General features: G+C 41.3%; 1 protein-coding gene across 2 annotated transcripts in view; it reads right to left on the bottom strand.

Moving 5' to 3' along the window:
- The window catches only part of If (integrin subunit alpha inflated), a 166,077-nt gene that overhangs the window by 34,572 nt on the left and 114,029 nt on the right, over positions 1–17,476 (bottom strand). For both annotated transcript variants that reach the window (XM_076822718.1, XM_076822719.1), the window contains exon 5: positions 5,388–5,449. In XM_076822718.1, the coding sequence (XP_076678833.1) occupies positions 5,388–5,449 (62 nt within the window). The remainder of the gene's footprint in view (positions 1–5,387; positions 5,450–17,476) is intronic.

The raw sequence follows: 17,476 nt of genomic DNA, 5'->3' as shown, positions 1-17,476 counted from the left end.
ATTAACTATCTATCATTTATAATAAGTGGAACACAAGCACTACACATTAACCTGCAAAGTTCCCGTCCCCTTCAAACAAGCAACACAGACCTCCAGATACCTCTAATTCTAAATTCAAAAATCATTATCAAAACAGAATATTTTACCATTCAAACAAAAATAGCACAACTTTTTAATCAGCGTCATACACAGTTTGCCTATACATTGACCCGATATCCAGCAGGATATCGGACGTGGAACGATGAATCTTTATCGGACTGGATCTGAAAGGATTCCTCAAAGCCGGAGTTCCGTTGCGACATTAAGATTTCAGGAGAGGACCTCCCAGAGTTATTTTCGGCCCGATAAACAGAGGATACGCGCTCGGTTGAACGAGGATCGATGCGAGCAGCCGAGTCGTATAGATCGGTATCGGTCGGATATCAATCGATCTTGACTAGATCCTCTGTAGATCGAAGGATAACGCGGGGTGTACCAGGAACAACAGAGGTAGATACCAGGAGCGGAGGTTTAACGCGAAGATCGATGGTCGATTGCATTCCCAGTGGCGTCGGGGATGCTTCTAAATCACCGTCCTCGAGATTTAGTGCACGCGAGGGCTCCTCTAGTAATTCAATCGGCGAACAGACAGCAGGTCGGGTTGAATGAAAAAAAAACACTGAAAATTCACGATATTTTGCACATAAAAGCGAATTTTCCCTAACATCACTAAGACATCCTAATGTTACATAGAGTTCTGAACGAGTTTTGTGTACGCAGAGATTGAGAAAGGAGAGATATTTTCAGTTTGATAAGGCGAATGTTGCAATTTCTGCTCATTTAAGAGGTTACTCGTCATAAAGAAGGTGTAAAAAATTTGTTTGTGATGAAAATTTGCAGAGTAATTGATTAATTCTTTAATAATAAATCAACCAATTCAAAAACTATTTAAGAAAGATATTTCAAGATGTTTAACTATTAGTAATTTGTAATTAAATATATAATGCTCTAAATGTCCGTATTTCTGCTCATGAAAAATAGCGATTAAGTAATTTAGTATTATTTTGTTGCAACTATAGTACAAACATAACGCATATAATAATAAAAAAAAAGATCAGAAATGGGGACATGAACAGAAATTGGGACATCCACCTTAGCTGGTTTTGTAGGAAGACTGTGAATATTATAATTTAAATATTAATTTGTTAATTTGACTGGATGAGAAGTGGCGTGTGAATGAATTGTTTAATTATGAAATATAAGTTTCTGTAAAAACCACTGCTGCTGTTAGCTTTCTAGCAAGGCCAACTGTTCCTTACATATTTTGCTATAATACAGTGTTACTGACCTTTTCAACTTAACATTATCAGGGAAATACAAATTTTAAAAGTGGTCATTCTTCCCCCATTTTATTTCACATAAACAGAAATCAAATTCAGAGAAAAATCTCATGAAAAGACACACACTAATAACCCAACTTCCAACCACAGTTGGGCAAAATTATTATTGAAAAAAATTGCCACGAATAAATTATCGTCGAATAAAAAAACTAACTTTATCCGTCGAATAATCTAAAGTAAAAGTAACTTTCATTCGATCTGTTATTTAAATATTTTTTTATCTAAAATATTAACCCTGCTTTTAACCAAAGAGAATCCAGACCAGAATGCCCTATCTCCTTCAACTAAAGTGCCACTCTGCTGTCCCCTGGTGCATCCCACGGCTTTCGCGAATTCCGCCGAAAAGGACGCACGTCTTCATCCAGAGTTAAACACCCGATTAAAATTCGCCAGCGTTCCCCAGCTGTTGGAGCCGCGACTCCCAAAAGGCTGAAGGACAAAAGACACCAGGAGTCCTCTGGAGGTATCGAAGAGTCCAGGAGGGGCGGCGGGGGAGGGAAGGGTGGAAGAAGCGCGAGTAAGAATCGAATTTGCCTAAAACCATTGCTGCAGCGTCGTTGCACGGACTACAGTGGACCGTGGGTAAAGCCGCGATTGAGCGTTTTCGAGCGCGGGGGTGGGGTATTAACATTGAATGCTGAGGCGAGGTTAGAACCGGCCACGGACCGCAGCATGCATTAAACATATGCCATATAGCCGGACAATTCTGAATTATACATCCAGCGGAGAGATAGCCGGCTGAGTGGCCGCGGAATTGTCCCACTATTTCTTTGCTGGCAATCGAAGCTGTCCCGCTAAGCGATAACGCGACCCCCTCGCGCGGATTGAGCATCGTGCCAGACCGTTTTGCGTTTTCTTGCCCGCGCGGAGATTCGATCGAGGCCCGAGTCGTGGGGTTCAAGGGAAAAGGACACCGACGAGGGGAATGACGTTTCCGATGCGACGAGGGAAATTATGGGTGCTAGGGGATTGACTCTGGTACGACACTGTGACAGTTTTAGAGCGTATCTGACACTCCGAGGTCGCGGGTGACACTAAATAGAAATTTGAGTACAGTAGAGCGTGGATTATCCAAACTGTTTGGGACCCAGGTGGTTCGGGAATTCGAATTGTTCGGATAATCGAACAGTTCGGAGAATGAAGCACTCATGTAATTTACACAGTTTATAACTATAGGAATTAATTATACCTGAAATTACTTTTTAAATAGAAGAGTATTACTGCGCTAATTTGTATTACGCAAAATTAATCGGTACTGCTTAGGGATTGCAAACCGGCAAATCGGTAAATCGGTTTGAAGCTTTTTTCACTGATAACGTAGTAGATATCGACGGAATTATGCGCTACATATATGCGCTACATTGCTATACGTAAAATTTTTACTGGTAATTCGCCAAATTTCTCGCGATCTACTGGTAAATATTGAGAAATACATAATTTACCGGTAAATCGATTTACCGGTAAATATCGAGAAATACGTAATTTATTGAATTCTCGGTAAAAATTTGGCGAATTACCGGTAAAAATTGTATGTATAGCAATGTAGCGCATATATATAGCGCATAATTCCGTCGACTTCTACTACGTTATCAGTGAAAAAAAATTTCAAACCGATTTACCGATTTACCGGTTTGCAATCCCTAGTACTACTACAAATTCACTGCTACAAATCCGTACCTCTCAAAGATCTTCCTGGTTACATTTGCTTCCCAAGTCCCCAGCCCCAAAATCCCTATCAACAGGTAACTCACCGTAACATCTCCAAAATGCATGATATAAATTCCTTCCCAGCCACATTTGCATTATTAACGTTCATTAGAATTTTTAATGTTCTCTACAAATGTATCAGTAGACTCTAGAATATCAAACTTTCACTACCAAATTTCGATTTTCCTACTGCGAACAAAAATCAAACGCTGTGATTATCTTCTCTAAAGATACCTACTTGGTTTCTCTTCAAACTGCAAACAAAAATCACAGCACAGTGGCGGATTCAGAGGGGTGCATGCAACGAGGGCTTCTTTTATTCCGACTCCCCGTTTATTACTTATAAAGAAAAAAGGTGGCGTTTTCTCTTAGAAAAATGTAACTTTACCTTTGAACCCTCACCATTTCTTTATTTTTAAAAATTTTCAAAATCGGCCCCGTTGGACGATACCTATTGACATACTTTAGAAGAAGATTTTATTGTCTTTGATTTCAGACACGACATACAGTTGTTTTCAGGCCCACCGTTTAGCTGTCTAAAATCGAGAGACTTTCGGATATGTATGCATACCTTCCGAAAAACAATAGCTTTCTAACTGAAACTTTTTTTTTAAGTAGTTCATAATACTATGTAAAGATATTTAAAAAACGGGAAATCTTCATCGAGCCGTTGACTTGTAAAAAAATCCACAAAATGTACACATTTCCCGAGGGTTCAAAGGGGTATACCCCCTTAACAGACCCCAACAAACAGAAAGCAAACACCACTCGATCAATACTAACCCCTAATAGGTATTATTATTACAAGTCAAATACTAACCCAGCCCCTAACAAATTACCTACACTCTGTACCCACCTCATTTCCCCCACAAAGCAAGAAACCTTCCCAAAAGCCATAAAGGGAAGGGAGCCCAGAATCCGCATACCCATCGTGCACCTCCCGCCAGCGCATTCTTAATACGTTCCACGTACGCGGTGCTCCCCGCCCGCCGCCGGTTCACCAGTGGGGAAATAAACCACTGACATACCAATTTCGAATTCGTACCTATTGCTCCTGATCCTTATCGCGACGCCGTGGGTACCCAGCGAAGAAGGTATCAACGGCGGATCGTGCAGGTGCAGCGAACAAGTCGTACGGCCCTTTAGGTCCGCGCAGGGTCGAGAGATGCATCTCGCAGGGGATTGAGTAAAAAGGGTGGCCGACGCCTACAGGGTCCTGGCCCATCGGCCCCCGGGATCTGCCGACGGGCCAGAAAATCGAGCTTTCGACAAGACAATCCCATACGAGCGGCCAGCCGATTGCCTCTATACCTCGCGTGCACCACGAATACGAATGTCCCCCGGTCGGAGGTGCGTAAGGCAGGAATTCACATTCCTGGCCATATTCGGCCTCCCGAGGCCCGACCCCTCGTGTGTCGCCTCTTAACTCTTTCAGAACGCGGCAACCGCCGGGACACGTGGGGTTACCGTATTTATATCCCCCGTAGTCCCCTGTTTACCCGTCGACTTAAACAGTTAGGCCGTGCCCACGGAAACCTCGTATTTGGCTTCTCTCGTTGACTTCAATAGTTCCCGAGTCTGAATTTTAATCCTGCCGCCCTACCACCACCAGGCCCCCGGGAGCCTCTTTGTCGCGCGGCGGGCATGCGCAGTCGGGGTGTCGCTTTTCAACTGCTTCGTGATTCTGGCAGGGAGTGGGTGGTTTTCTTGCACCGTTTCAATGGGCCCAGATTGGGCATTGCTGGGCGTAGTGGGGTGGAATGATTGGATGATTGCGTTCGAGTGCCGTGGGAATGGGGTGTAACGTTTTAAGAGCTGTGCGCAAATATTGTTAATGATTTTGTAGGAACAGAGGCTTAAGAGGTGTTTTCTAGTCTTCTGGGGCAAGTCGAGAATAATTATTGGAATATAGGCTATATTCGGGTTTAGACGAAACTGTAGAAGATAGGAAACTATAGTTTAAATATATTAAGGAAACTATATTCAAACTTCGGCTTTAGTTTTAGGTGCCCAGAAGTCTCAAAAATTATATTTCAAACACAGGAACAATTTTCCGGTAAAGTAGCAAGTATGGGCGCAAAGTGAAACTTTTTTTAGGTTAGTTTTATCTACTACCTCGAAGGTAAGAGATTAATTTCCAACATAAGTATTTAAACTTTGAACTGATACAAAATAAGTATAGATTTCAAAAACGCTTTGGAATGAAAGATTGCCCGTGTTGGTTAGGTTTCTGTATTTGGTGTGTATTGCAAGTCGACTGTTTGGGTCTCCGGTAGCATAGGATTTTTTCTGCGGACTCACCTTGGACATGGCAGCGCCCAATCCAGCCTGACACCAACCCTGCCTGTGGTATCCCCCGTACCCTGAAACGGAAACACGCAATTATACCGTGTCGTCCTTCAGTATTCCAAACAGAGACGTCATATCTCGGCCGTTTCGTTTCAACGGACCCTTGCCCACGTAACGGGTGCACCCGATAATTGAGGCCGCCCCCCTGAGTGACCCCTCGCCTTAGTAAGATTTGATCAAATGAGAGCTAACTCGCACAGCAGTAGAGCTGCACCAATACACCAAAAAGGAAGGGTCAATCGGAAGCTCGGCAATGTTGCAATAAAATTCGAGTAACGTGAATAAACTCAATTGAAAATGAACAACGTTTCTTCTGGGTGGATAATTTTTATTCTGAGAGATAGGTCTCTCAGAATAGAAATAAAATAAAAACTGGTGTTCTATTATTTCCAGTGACTTACAGTTTACGAATTTTAATTTTCTCAAAAACGACCTTCCACTTTGATACAAGATATTAACTTGTTAACCAGCGAAGACGAATTAACTCGTCGCTAGAAAATTCCTCCACGTTGAGTAGAATAAGTGGACTCGTGGCGAAGATAAAAAACTTCGTAAAAAATTTTACACAGGTAGCGAATTATTGTCATTTATAAATAAAACGATTCTTGACGAGAACTGATCCAGTTATCAGGCTAATAGGGGAAGATTTCCTACTCGGAAATTAAACAAATTATGAATCTGGGGATATGTGGAGGATATATAGGTATGTATTACGCAATTTTTTTTTGCTACTTAAATCCACTCTAAGGGGGTGAAATTGATCCCCGAAAATTTGACTATATTCCGAAATTGCGTTATAACTCATGAACTGTAATAAATGGAAAAAAGTTTTCAGACAAAAGTTATTTCTTTTACTCAGAACTATCATTTGATAACTTATAGTTCTTATCTATATGTAGTTAACAAGTTACAACACAAAATCCGAAAATAGCCGGATTTTCAGTGGTCAATTTCACCCCCTTACCTATAGTGAATTTGGGCAGCAAAAGAAATTGCGTAATACATACACTAGGCGTCAAAACGGCTTCCCTTCGGAAATTTGGCAACGTTGCATGTCACTAAAACCGCTGAGTTATACCTAGTGACATGCAACGTTGCCAAATTTCCGAAGGGAAGCCGTTTTGACGCCTAGTGTATGTATTACGCAATTTCTTTTGCTGCCCAAATTCACTATAGGTAAGGGGGTGAAATTGTCCACTGAAAATCCGGCTATTTTCGGATTTTGTGTTGTAACTCGGGAACTACATATAGTACCTATGTTTCCTCTACATATTCCCAAAGTTTCATAATATTTTTAATTTCCGGTTTGGGGATCTTTCCCTATGAGTCACGAATGGAGAGAAAAACGTTCAGTTTCGTGATGAGTATGTACGACTTTACCATCTGGAAGGAGGGAAATTGTAATTCCGTTAGGGAACGAGGATTCTCCTCGATAAGAGCGAAAGATTTCGCGCGTACGCTCGAGGAACGTCTTGTGCCGTGGCACCAGGGGTCGTGTGTCGAGTTATCGACTAGGAAGTCGAGTGGGCATCGCTTTTAAGCCCTATTGCTACGCACTCTCGCGCAACTCCGAGGAATACGTGCATGCATCATTAATCCCGGATCGATCTTCTGGCCGTGACGCCTTCGCGATTCGTTTCCCTCGCTCAGCTCGCGGGATCGAGGGATCGATCCATCAGTTTCTCTCGGACGAGCCCCCCTTTCGGTGTCGCTTCTAGGAAATCATCTTGGCGCTCGTCACTCGAACGATATTCAATTTAATTGTAATTCAACTGTGATTTGAAGACGGCCGATTTATGGCGGAGTTAATTTAGAATTTAGAGTAACGAAGTATTTGTTGGGTGTCAATGTATCTTTAATTATCTTTTGCTGCGGATTCTGGGAAGGCAAAGGAGGGAGTAAGACGTACGGTATGTGCGCTTATTCTCAACTTCGTTTCCCACGTTTCATCTTGACGAAACTGTATCATAATGAATGAAAATAAATTTGAGTCCTCGATTCAAAAACTAGAATCTCCAAGCGCTAAAATGCGTTTTTTAAATATTTTTTGCGACCATTTTTCGCAAAGATACAGCCATTCCATCGCTTAAACTTACAAAATCTAAAACCTTTTTGTTTGAGTATAATAAATTGGACATCCACTGTACCTTTTCTCACTTACAATTAGAATCTGATAAGAACTATACCAAAGAATAAACCTTACCCTTCAACGATAATTAAAAAATTATCTTGCAACCCTTAGAGGAGACCGGGGCTAGTTGATACAGGGGGCAAGTTGATACAGACGAATTATCTCGACACCGTGTATGCGTAGCTCCATTTGAGCGAGATATATGAAGATTGTTGTTCAATTCTTTCCTACGATCCATTGTACGTGTGTGTACATTGACGTTAACAATCGTTTTTTAACTGTTTTCGTTTATATAGAGAAAAAGTAAATAGTTTTGGTACATCCAAATTGATCGTCAAAATAACATTTTTTCATTCATTTTGTACGTATTTTATCAAGTTTCCGCTTAGTACATATTAAAGAGGAAGGACCAAAGTATATTTTGGCATATTTGTTATTAAGTAATTAGTTCAAACAAAAATGAAAAAAATTGAAAACAGAATAACGTATCAACTAGCCCCGCAGTGGGGTAAATTAATACATTTTATCTTCGTCCAAATAACATTTTTTCATTCATTTCGTATGTATTTTCTCAACTTTTCATTCGCAACATATTAAAGAGGAAGGGCCGAAGTATATATTAGCATATTTGTTACGAAGTAATTAATTCAAACAAAAATGAAAAGCATTGAAAACTGAAAAGCTGAAAAACGTGTCAACTAGCTTTCTCCCCTACTTTCAATACCAAATTAAAAAGCACAAATAACAATATCAAACCTTAAACAGTCACAAAAGAAGCTCACGACACGCCTTGTCCCTTCATCCTCAACAAATTAATCCACGCGACACCTGTTTCAGTACAACCCCTGCGTACACTGCCACTTTGCAAGAAACACTCGCTCGCAAAGGGGATGCAAAGCTAAAACAATTCACTTCTTGCAGAAGCAACGCACAAAGCCGTCACAGTGATCGAATTACATCGGCGGGCTTTTCGATAAATAATTCATCCACATCGATCAACGATCAACTTTTTCACAGTTATCATCTCCACTTCTCGCAATCGCATCCGCGCTTCGTTCCACGATTATCATTTTTATCGCTGCCGCCGCTATCTCGCGATTTCCTATGATTTTCAGTTTTTCCGCCCCGCGTAAACCAGTTCAAGCGACGCGTCTACGCGTGCACACGAGCTTAACAGAGCGTTTTATTCGCGCTCGATATCATTTCACGTGCTGAAGCGGCAATTACGTATCGCCGGGGAAAAAAGCAACGGTTATTACGGCCGTTCTTCAGGTAATCCGCCGTTTCCGCCTCGCGACTCCCGCCTTGCAGGAATGCCCTTTTGCAATCGCAGAAATATCCCGCGCCTCTTCGATTATCCCCGAGCTCGCAGCGATATTTTCAGCGGAAGGCGGCTGCGCCTGGCACGCAAGGAGATGACAGAAGAAACGGGAGGTGCAGCTGACGCGTACGTGAAATTCATTTTTCTGCTACGTTGATCGAGTTTGCACCTATAGTAACCTTTCCTCGGGAACTCTTCAGTTCCTGGACTTTCAGTCCGAAGAAAATTGTTTTTCTCTGCTTGCAATTTAATTTGTTGTCCATGGGCCGAAAGGAACATTTGAGGCTTTGAGGTTTTTGCGAAATTGAGTCAGTAGCAATATAGTATTCCAATAGGCTGTAGTAATCTTATAAAATAGGAGAAATGATTTTTTTTTCAATGTGGGTTAGTGCGTTTTTGCTCCCAGTGCCTCATTTGTAAAAAAGTTACCACCTTTTCTAGTTGCTTTATTTATTTTTTAACACCCACTTGGAACTGTGGTAATTGTTTAATATACAATTTCTGATGGATAATTGGAAGCTGTTTAAAACCCAGTTAAAGTTGAATTTATTTAGCTAACAAAAAGAATTTTTTATGGCATTGAACGGGACAACACATTTTTGGAGCCGACAAAGAAGCTGCCAGTTTTGGTCAATTTTAAGGTCGTCTTAAAAGCAGAAGGTACCCCTACGAAATATTAGATTTTTTTATTACTTTTCAAAAGTGGTAACTTTTTAACAGCTTTAAAAGGGTGTTTTTATCGTGTTTAATGTTATGTAGGGATTTTGTTTATTAGTTAAATAAATTCAACTTTAACTGGGTTTTATACAGTTCTTAATTCTCTACCAGAATATGTATATTGGGCAGATGCTACAGTTTTGAGTGGATGTTAAAAAATAATAGAGGTAGAGTGGTTCGAAAATGTGGTAACTTTTTTGTCCGCTACTGTACCTTTGGTTCTAGTGGTTACTTTCGAGGCAGGCAAAGGCCTTCAGTGTTGCTTTCCGTGGGCCATTTTTGAGAAGATAATCAAGATTATTTTTCTGATCTATTATCGTTGTTTCGACCAAATTTTCACATCATCATTATTCACTGTTGCTCTTCACTTCGAATTAGGGAACAGTGACGACTTAAATTAAATCATCTACTTTTTCCTGACACTTCTTACTTCCTTAGAATAGCATTTCCCAATTGATGTTCCACGGAACCCCCGGGTTTCGGAGTTTAGGGTGCCGCGAAAAGGTATCTTATAATAAAATTTGAATACCAAAAAACTGTGTAAATTATTCAACGAGGAAGCAACGATGACGTCATCAGCAGACTGTATTAAAAAAAAAACTGTCGAGGATGGGGGTGTCACCAAATTTTAATGAGTTTCGAAGGGTTCCGCGGCCAAGTTTAACTGGGAAACGCTGCGCTAGATGTATAATTAATTCATAAATGAGATGGAGAATGAAATGTTACGCCACGTGAAATCATAACTCAAGGCCTGCAAAATTCGTCCGCGGATAAGAACAGTAGGCTGTAGGTAAGAATCGGTCAATGACTTCGAGTGGTCTATTTCTAGAAATGTCAAATGCAATATATCACGGGAAACGTCTAAAAGGGTGTTCGGTAGCCGAGTAACGCGCGGAGGCGCAGGAAGTAAAAGACCCCGTCGGGAGAAAGAAGTTTTAGTTTCGTTTCACGTGCCAGCCACTTTATCGCGTAGTCTGGAGCCGTACGGAAGTTCTTTTATATACGTCCATCGCTGTACATCAATGTGCACGATGAGAATGCAGAAATGTAGTCACTAGGGTGGCTCTTATTTGCGACTTTTGAATTTTCTTCGAGGCACCCTCCAGAATAGTTCCAAATAATTAAAAAAAAAAGTCCGTGTAAAGTTTGAGCTCGATCGGATAACGGGAAAGGATGCCCCTGGGCCCTTAAACATTTAAATCATTATTTAACAGCTCGCGAAGTCGATTTTATATAATATCCTCCGAGTTATTGATTAAATAAGAAAATATGTCAAACAAAAGTTGTAGATCCGGACAAGGAGCATCTTTTATGTTCTATTACTTTTTCTCGTGCGACAAACGGTTTTCGAAAAAAGTCCGAAAAACTAAAAAAGTAATAACTTTTTTCCCTCAAATTTTGTAAGTTTAAATGCTTCTAGAACACTTTTTATTTAGGAAGGCGAACAAAAAATGGAATTTTTATTTTCGAGGACTATTTTTTAAACATTTAAGGGGGGCATATACCGAAATATGTGAAAAAGATAAATAATTATTTTTTCTTATTTTCAGTGCTTGATATGTCATGAATGTTTCCTAAAAATTTGGGACCGAAATTCGCAATAATAAATTGGTCGTCACTCCTCAACCACAAAATGCACTCTATATTTACAAATTCCTACTAACTGCTACTTCAATTATTATCAGTATCAACTGAAAAAAAATTTGCAGTACTGATAGGATTAAGAAGTAGGGCTCTTGATACCCGGTGACCCGGGTACTCGGTTAACCGGGTTAAACCTGGTCTGCCCGGGTCTGCGGGTACTACGGTTTCGGGTACTCGATACTCGTATGATACGGGTAACACAGTTCGACAGCCATCTCGGGCAGCAAACTTAACGCTCGTCGAAATCGCTTTCTTCTCTCCCTTGTCACGCAAAGTACTATTACTGGGTTATGGCCATATGATTTAAAAGGAAATTTACGAGAAAAAAGACAACGAAACGCGTGTACAATTGTATGTAAAAAACGAATTTTTTGATACACGAATAAAGATCCAGAATGAAGCGACTGAACTTACTATTAAAACATTACATGTGCATTGTACACAAACGTTACGAAACACAATATTTTCAATTTCTATTTTTTCTTTCATGTTGAAATATTTTACAGATTACAGATAAATATAAGACAGGTGTAATGTTTATTACGATCCACTGCAATAATCGGTATTTCGTCGATTAACCGTATAACATGCGTATCGGGTAATCGTAACCGTATTACCCGCAAACCCGGGTAGCACCCGGGTAACCGGGTAGGAACCGGTTAACCGGTTACCCAGGTAACCGGGTAGAAACCGGTTAACCGGGTACCCAGGTAACCGGGTAGAAACCGGTTAACCGGTTACCTGGGTAACCGGGTAGAAACCGGTTAACCGGGTACCTGGGTAACCGGGTAGGAACCGGTTAACCGGTTACCCAGGTAACCGGGTAGAAACCGGTTAACCGGGTACCTGGGTAACCGCAAACCCGCGAAAAGTAAGAGCCCTATTAAGAAGACTAATCACTCGAAAAGAGCCTAATTCGAGAAGGAATAACACCACGAATTAGATCGACTAGAGGAATGATAAGAAGTACCTACATTGTCCTGTTTATTAAAAAAACTGTAATCGAGCCATGGCTTTTGTTACCACCACCTTTCTCCCATATTTAAACAACTGTGGAACTCAGATTTGAAACGTGCCAATTGAACTCCCTGGCACTCTACCCATGCCTCCGATTCAAGCCACGGAGGAGGAACAGCTCCAGCAGGAGACGAATCGCGCTTTCACATTCCCTGGAACTCGCGCGTAAGATTGATCGCGCGAATGTGACCGCCGCGGGAAAGATTAATCTTGGCTTGACACTGGATGTTAGCGTCAATAAGCTGTGCACACTCGTCAAAGCTGCGCCAACGTAATCGCCACGAGTCGCTGCCATTAACCGACAATCGGCCATTATCAGTGGACAGAAGCAACAAAACCCTCGCTATTCTATGGTAGATTCCCCATTAACTCGTCAAGGTTACGATCAAGTCGCTATAATTACTCGCTACCCATTAACTGGTAATTGATGAATTGTCGAGGGACGAGGAGAGAGGCTCGATTGGCTGCCGCAGTGCCACTGCCTCATCCTTAGTACCCTCTATCGAAACCTCCGAGCTTTGTGCTTCATGGAGGTTGATCGAAAAATACATAAGGTCCGAGAGACGAAGGTATTGCAGACGAAGGTGGAGGAAAGCTTCGTGGTTTTTTCTCTTCTTGAGATTCGGTTAGTCGTTTATCGTGATGAACTAATTGTACTGGGGGATTCAGAAGCCAATCAGTGTAAGTCCATTAGAACAAAATTTCGGCTATTTAAAGTTGAAATTCTGACTTTTTTCGCGTGATTTTTGCACGAAAAAATTAGGATTTCAACTTTAAATAACCGCCATTTTGTTTTAAATTAATATTTCGGACATTCCCTTCGCCAATCAGAGGATACATTAATATATTAACGAAATCTTTTTTGTATTTTGATTTTAGATAATCTAGGTTCTGAATGGCAGTGCTCACCGCAAAAGCAAATTTTTAAAAAGGCTTCTTGGATGTGGGTTGTTAGTTTATTCTAAACGTAAATATTTTCACACAAAAAAATTACCAAATGTTCTTTAAATGATGCTCTTTTAAGTGCAAAAAGTTTTGTAAGAATATATGCTTCCGCTTTTTAAAAAAAAATTCACAAACATTCGCCTCTTTTCCACCGCCTTTCTATAACCCCTTAAGGGGGGATTCTCCTGTAGCAGCCCCCGAAATTTATGATTTTTTTTTTAAAAAGCTATTGTTAATATTGCATTAAACTCTTTCCGGATATAAAGATACATCTTTAAGCTTCCAGAAAATATTTTGTTTATGTTGATCCTTCTTATTATTCATTAATTATTGTAAACCTTTTCGACGATATTGGCGGCAGGCGTAGCACCTGTTACAGTCATTCCATTGCAAAAAGAAGAAAATATTTTTACAGTTAAATAATTTACGCTGGTATTGGACCAAAAATTTTAATTTTAGTTTTTATTTATAATACTTTTTTCGCCGATATAAAGAATAATATGAAAAAATTGTCTAAGAAAAAAACTTACTTTTCCTTTCAAACGCTATAACTCTTTCAATTTTTCATTTCTTTTCTCTAAAGTGGACCAATACCAGCGTAAACCATCTAACTTTAAGAAACTTCTATTTGTTTTCGATAAGATGACTGTGATAGGTGCTACAAATCCCGCCAATTGACAGGAGTTCCATCGTCGAGGAGGTGGTCAAGATTCCACAATAATTAATAAATAACAAGAAGAATCGACATAAAAAAAATATATCTGCAAATTTAAAGATGCCTCCTCATATCCCAAAAGAGTTTAATCCAATATGACCAACAGTTTTTAAAAAAAAAAATCATTTACTTTTGGGGCTGTTAGACGAGAACCCCACCTTAAGATATCAAATTCCTTTTTAAAGAGAATACACCTTAATTTATACACAAAACCTTATATATCTTGATTTTCAAATAGAACGTTTGTTACACGAAAAAAAAATCATAAGAATAACCGTATTTTCCGACCTGTCAAAGGTGTGCAACCCCTTAACTTTGAAATACAATTTCCAACGTCTGTGGCCACGGTGGGCCTCGGTAGACGGTGTTTCGTCGTCGTTTTAATCGGGTAGCTCGTAGACGAGACGCGAGCGCGTAGCCGCATGGCAGGCCAGTAAGAAAACGACGGCTGTATGGGAGGAATATCCGGTGGGATACACCATACACCGCACCAGGAGCGTGGGGGCCATGCCTTCTTCTGCATGGCCACGTATACATACGTTATGAGCGGCGACGAAGGGGCCCTGACGGCCGATCGGTCACTTTAGACGAGCTGCCAGTCACGCAATTACATCAATCGGTCGTCGACGACGATCCCAGAGCCGTGTACGAGCATCGGGGGGGAAAAAGGGAGGCACAAAGCGCGCCATCGATCGGCGCCGACGTTTCTCCCGGTGCATGCGAATAAGATTGGACAATAAGTCGCCAAAGGTGGCCTCTAATCTTCCCAATGCCACGGGACATGCAAGGGAGACTTGCAGAGAGGCTTGCCGCTTGCTGGCTGTCTGAGATTTAATTTGTTGCTGGAGGTGACATCGAATAGAGCGATAGGCAACTTTTTATTCGAGACCGATTCAGGCACTGCGTGTTCGGTTGCTGGTGACTGAAGTGAGACTAGCTAATTTCGTGGGAACGTGGACGGAGTTGATGAGGACTTGGGAAGAGGAAAAAGAAGGGACGGTTGGGTAGGAGTAGAGGCGACAAGGGAAACAATGGGAGAGGGAGTTCGACCAAGTTAAATAAGTTATTAGAGTGTAGTGAATGGGAATGGAATAAGTCGGTAGCAGTGGTATTAGGGAATTCAATCCCGGGATCTCGGGATCCCGGCTGTTTTTTGGGTTCCATTTTTATATTTTTCAGTTGTTCATAAAGTAATTTACGTTTTTAAAAATTCTCGAAAATCTCGGGATAAGTTATAACTTGATACGTCACATCCCGGGAGTTTTAGAATCCAAAAAACAGCCGGGTTTACGATCCCGGGATTGGATTCCCTAAGTGGTATAGAGGGATGTGGGTTCGAACACCGAACGAGCAAGAAATCGGTGCGCGCCGAACACCGAACGAGCAAAAAATCGGTGCGCGCCGAACACCGAACGAGCAAAAAATCGGTGCGCGCCGAACACCGAACGAGCAAGAAATCGGTGCGCGCCGAATGCACATTCGGGGAGAATGCACAGGTGAATGCGCAACTTAATAGTGTTTTGATGCTCTGTATTGAGTGGTTTGCTGTTACTGGTGCAATTGGAAAGGAGATAAGCCGCGTATTCACCTGCGCATTCGCCCCGAATGTGCATTCGGCGCGCACCGATTTTTTGCCCGTTCGGAGCTCAGCGCGCGTTCGGCGCGCATTCGGCGCGCGTTCGGGGTTGAGTGAAATTTGCGGCGTCCATTTCATGGTATTGTTCGAACCCGAAGGCGCGCTTTGATGGACCGCCAACAAGCGGATCGGCCCGAATGCGCGCCGAACACCGGACGAGCAAAAAATCGGTGCGCGCCGAATGCACATTCGGGGCGAATGCGCAGGTGAATACGCGGCTTTACGTGTACGGTAGAGTTTGACTCTCAATTTTGGGTGTTTTTGTGGCGACAACGTGTGTTGCATATTGGGGTGCGCGTTCCGCCGAATTAAAAGACTAACAAGGGAAGATCCCGAACCCGGAAATTCAAAAAATTCTGAACCTTTGTGAATACGTGCGGGATTTCTTCCTGATTACAACGCAATTTTTGTTTGCTGCCCAAATTCACTCGAAGGGGGTGAAATAAACCCCTGAAAATTCGGCTATTTTCCGATTTTGTGTTATAACTCGCGAACTGTAAGAGATAGAAAAAAGTTTCAAGACAAAAGTCACTTCTTTTAATTAGATCTAGCATTTGGTAAAAAAATATTTTACAACTCACGAGTTATAACACAAAATCGGAAAATAACCGGATTTTCAGGGGTGAATTTACACTCCCTTTTAGTGAATTTGGGCAGCAAACAAAAATTCCGTTGCAATCAGGAGGAAATTCCCTACACATTCACCAAGTTTCAGAATTTTCTGAATTTCCTGATTCGGGATGCTCCCTTGCGAGTTTCACTGTTCCTTAAGCTTTCTTACTAATCGTAAGCAAATACCTCTGTAAGTTGCATCGCCCAAAAATCATTTTGACAAACTGTGCCTGGTAGAACATTCAGCTAAGGTACAAATAATGGGAGAATTTCTCTGCAAACCTATTTCAAGTTCGGAATGAAACTTTTCGGAACGAGAATTCAGCAGAAATAGGCGGAATGTAGCAAAGACAGAGCTACAGAACGACTGTCGCAACTCCATTGTGAAACACTTTTTTCTTACCAAATTAGTTTCGATCACCTCGAACTGTTGTTATATAGTACCTGGACTTTATCGTGCTCACGAGAGATCTGGTAAGGGAGGCGTAATGTGTGAAGCGACAAAAGGCAGGTTCGATTAGGCGATATCGCCTCTGGTCGATCTATTTATAATCCTTCGCGTCTCGATGCTTTGCGAGGGTGCTATTCTTGTCAGTGAGAAAGTGCCCTGCACTCGAACTTGGACCCGCGACAAGTGCCACAGAAGTGTTTTCATGCAAGAAACGCTGTTCGCAGTGGGAAAATTAACAGCTCGAAATTAGTCTGATAACAACTAGATTCTTCTTTCAATCTAACCCATCATGTGCACGATATTTTTTATCACATCCAAAGAAATCTGTTGAAAACTCATTGCGAACTTGCACATCAATTAAAAGCCCATTCTGTAATAACTAGAAGATGAGGAAGAAATAATTTGAAGTAATTAAATAGATAATAATAAAATTCTCGTTTCATGTAATTACACAAAGGACGGCGATTCAATTTATATTATAAACTTTCCTGGATAATGACAAATAAATACTACTAAAGACTGATATATTTATGAGAAGAATAATTATAGAAAAGGGATCGTATGGAGTGGATTGGGATAAATTTGATCTAATGGTGGAGGGAAAATAATTTTGAGGAAACTGTTATTCCGCGAAGTCGATAATTTCGTTGAGAAACAGCGGTTCGATTCTTAAGAAAGAAATTAGAACGGTGCGGTGAAAGCGTTCGCGTTGCGCACGCGACCCTTAATCGAGTAACACCGAATGAATGGAGCTACTGTAATTCCGATTCCGCGTAATTGTGTGGGTGTGTCGATGAGCGATTAAGTACCCTCTATCGAAACTATTCTTTTCCTGCTAAAGCTTGGAAGGTC

The sequence above is a fragment of the Andrena cerasifolii genome, chromosome 11 (genome assembly GCF_050908995.1).
Source record: "Andrena cerasifolii isolate SP2316 chromosome 11, iyAndCera1_principal, whole genome shotgun sequence".
Taxonomy (NCBI): Eukaryota; Metazoa; Arthropoda; class Insecta; order Hymenoptera; family Andrenidae; genus Andrena; species Andrena cerasifolii.
This window is presented reverse-complemented; position numbering and strand designations above follow the sequence as displayed.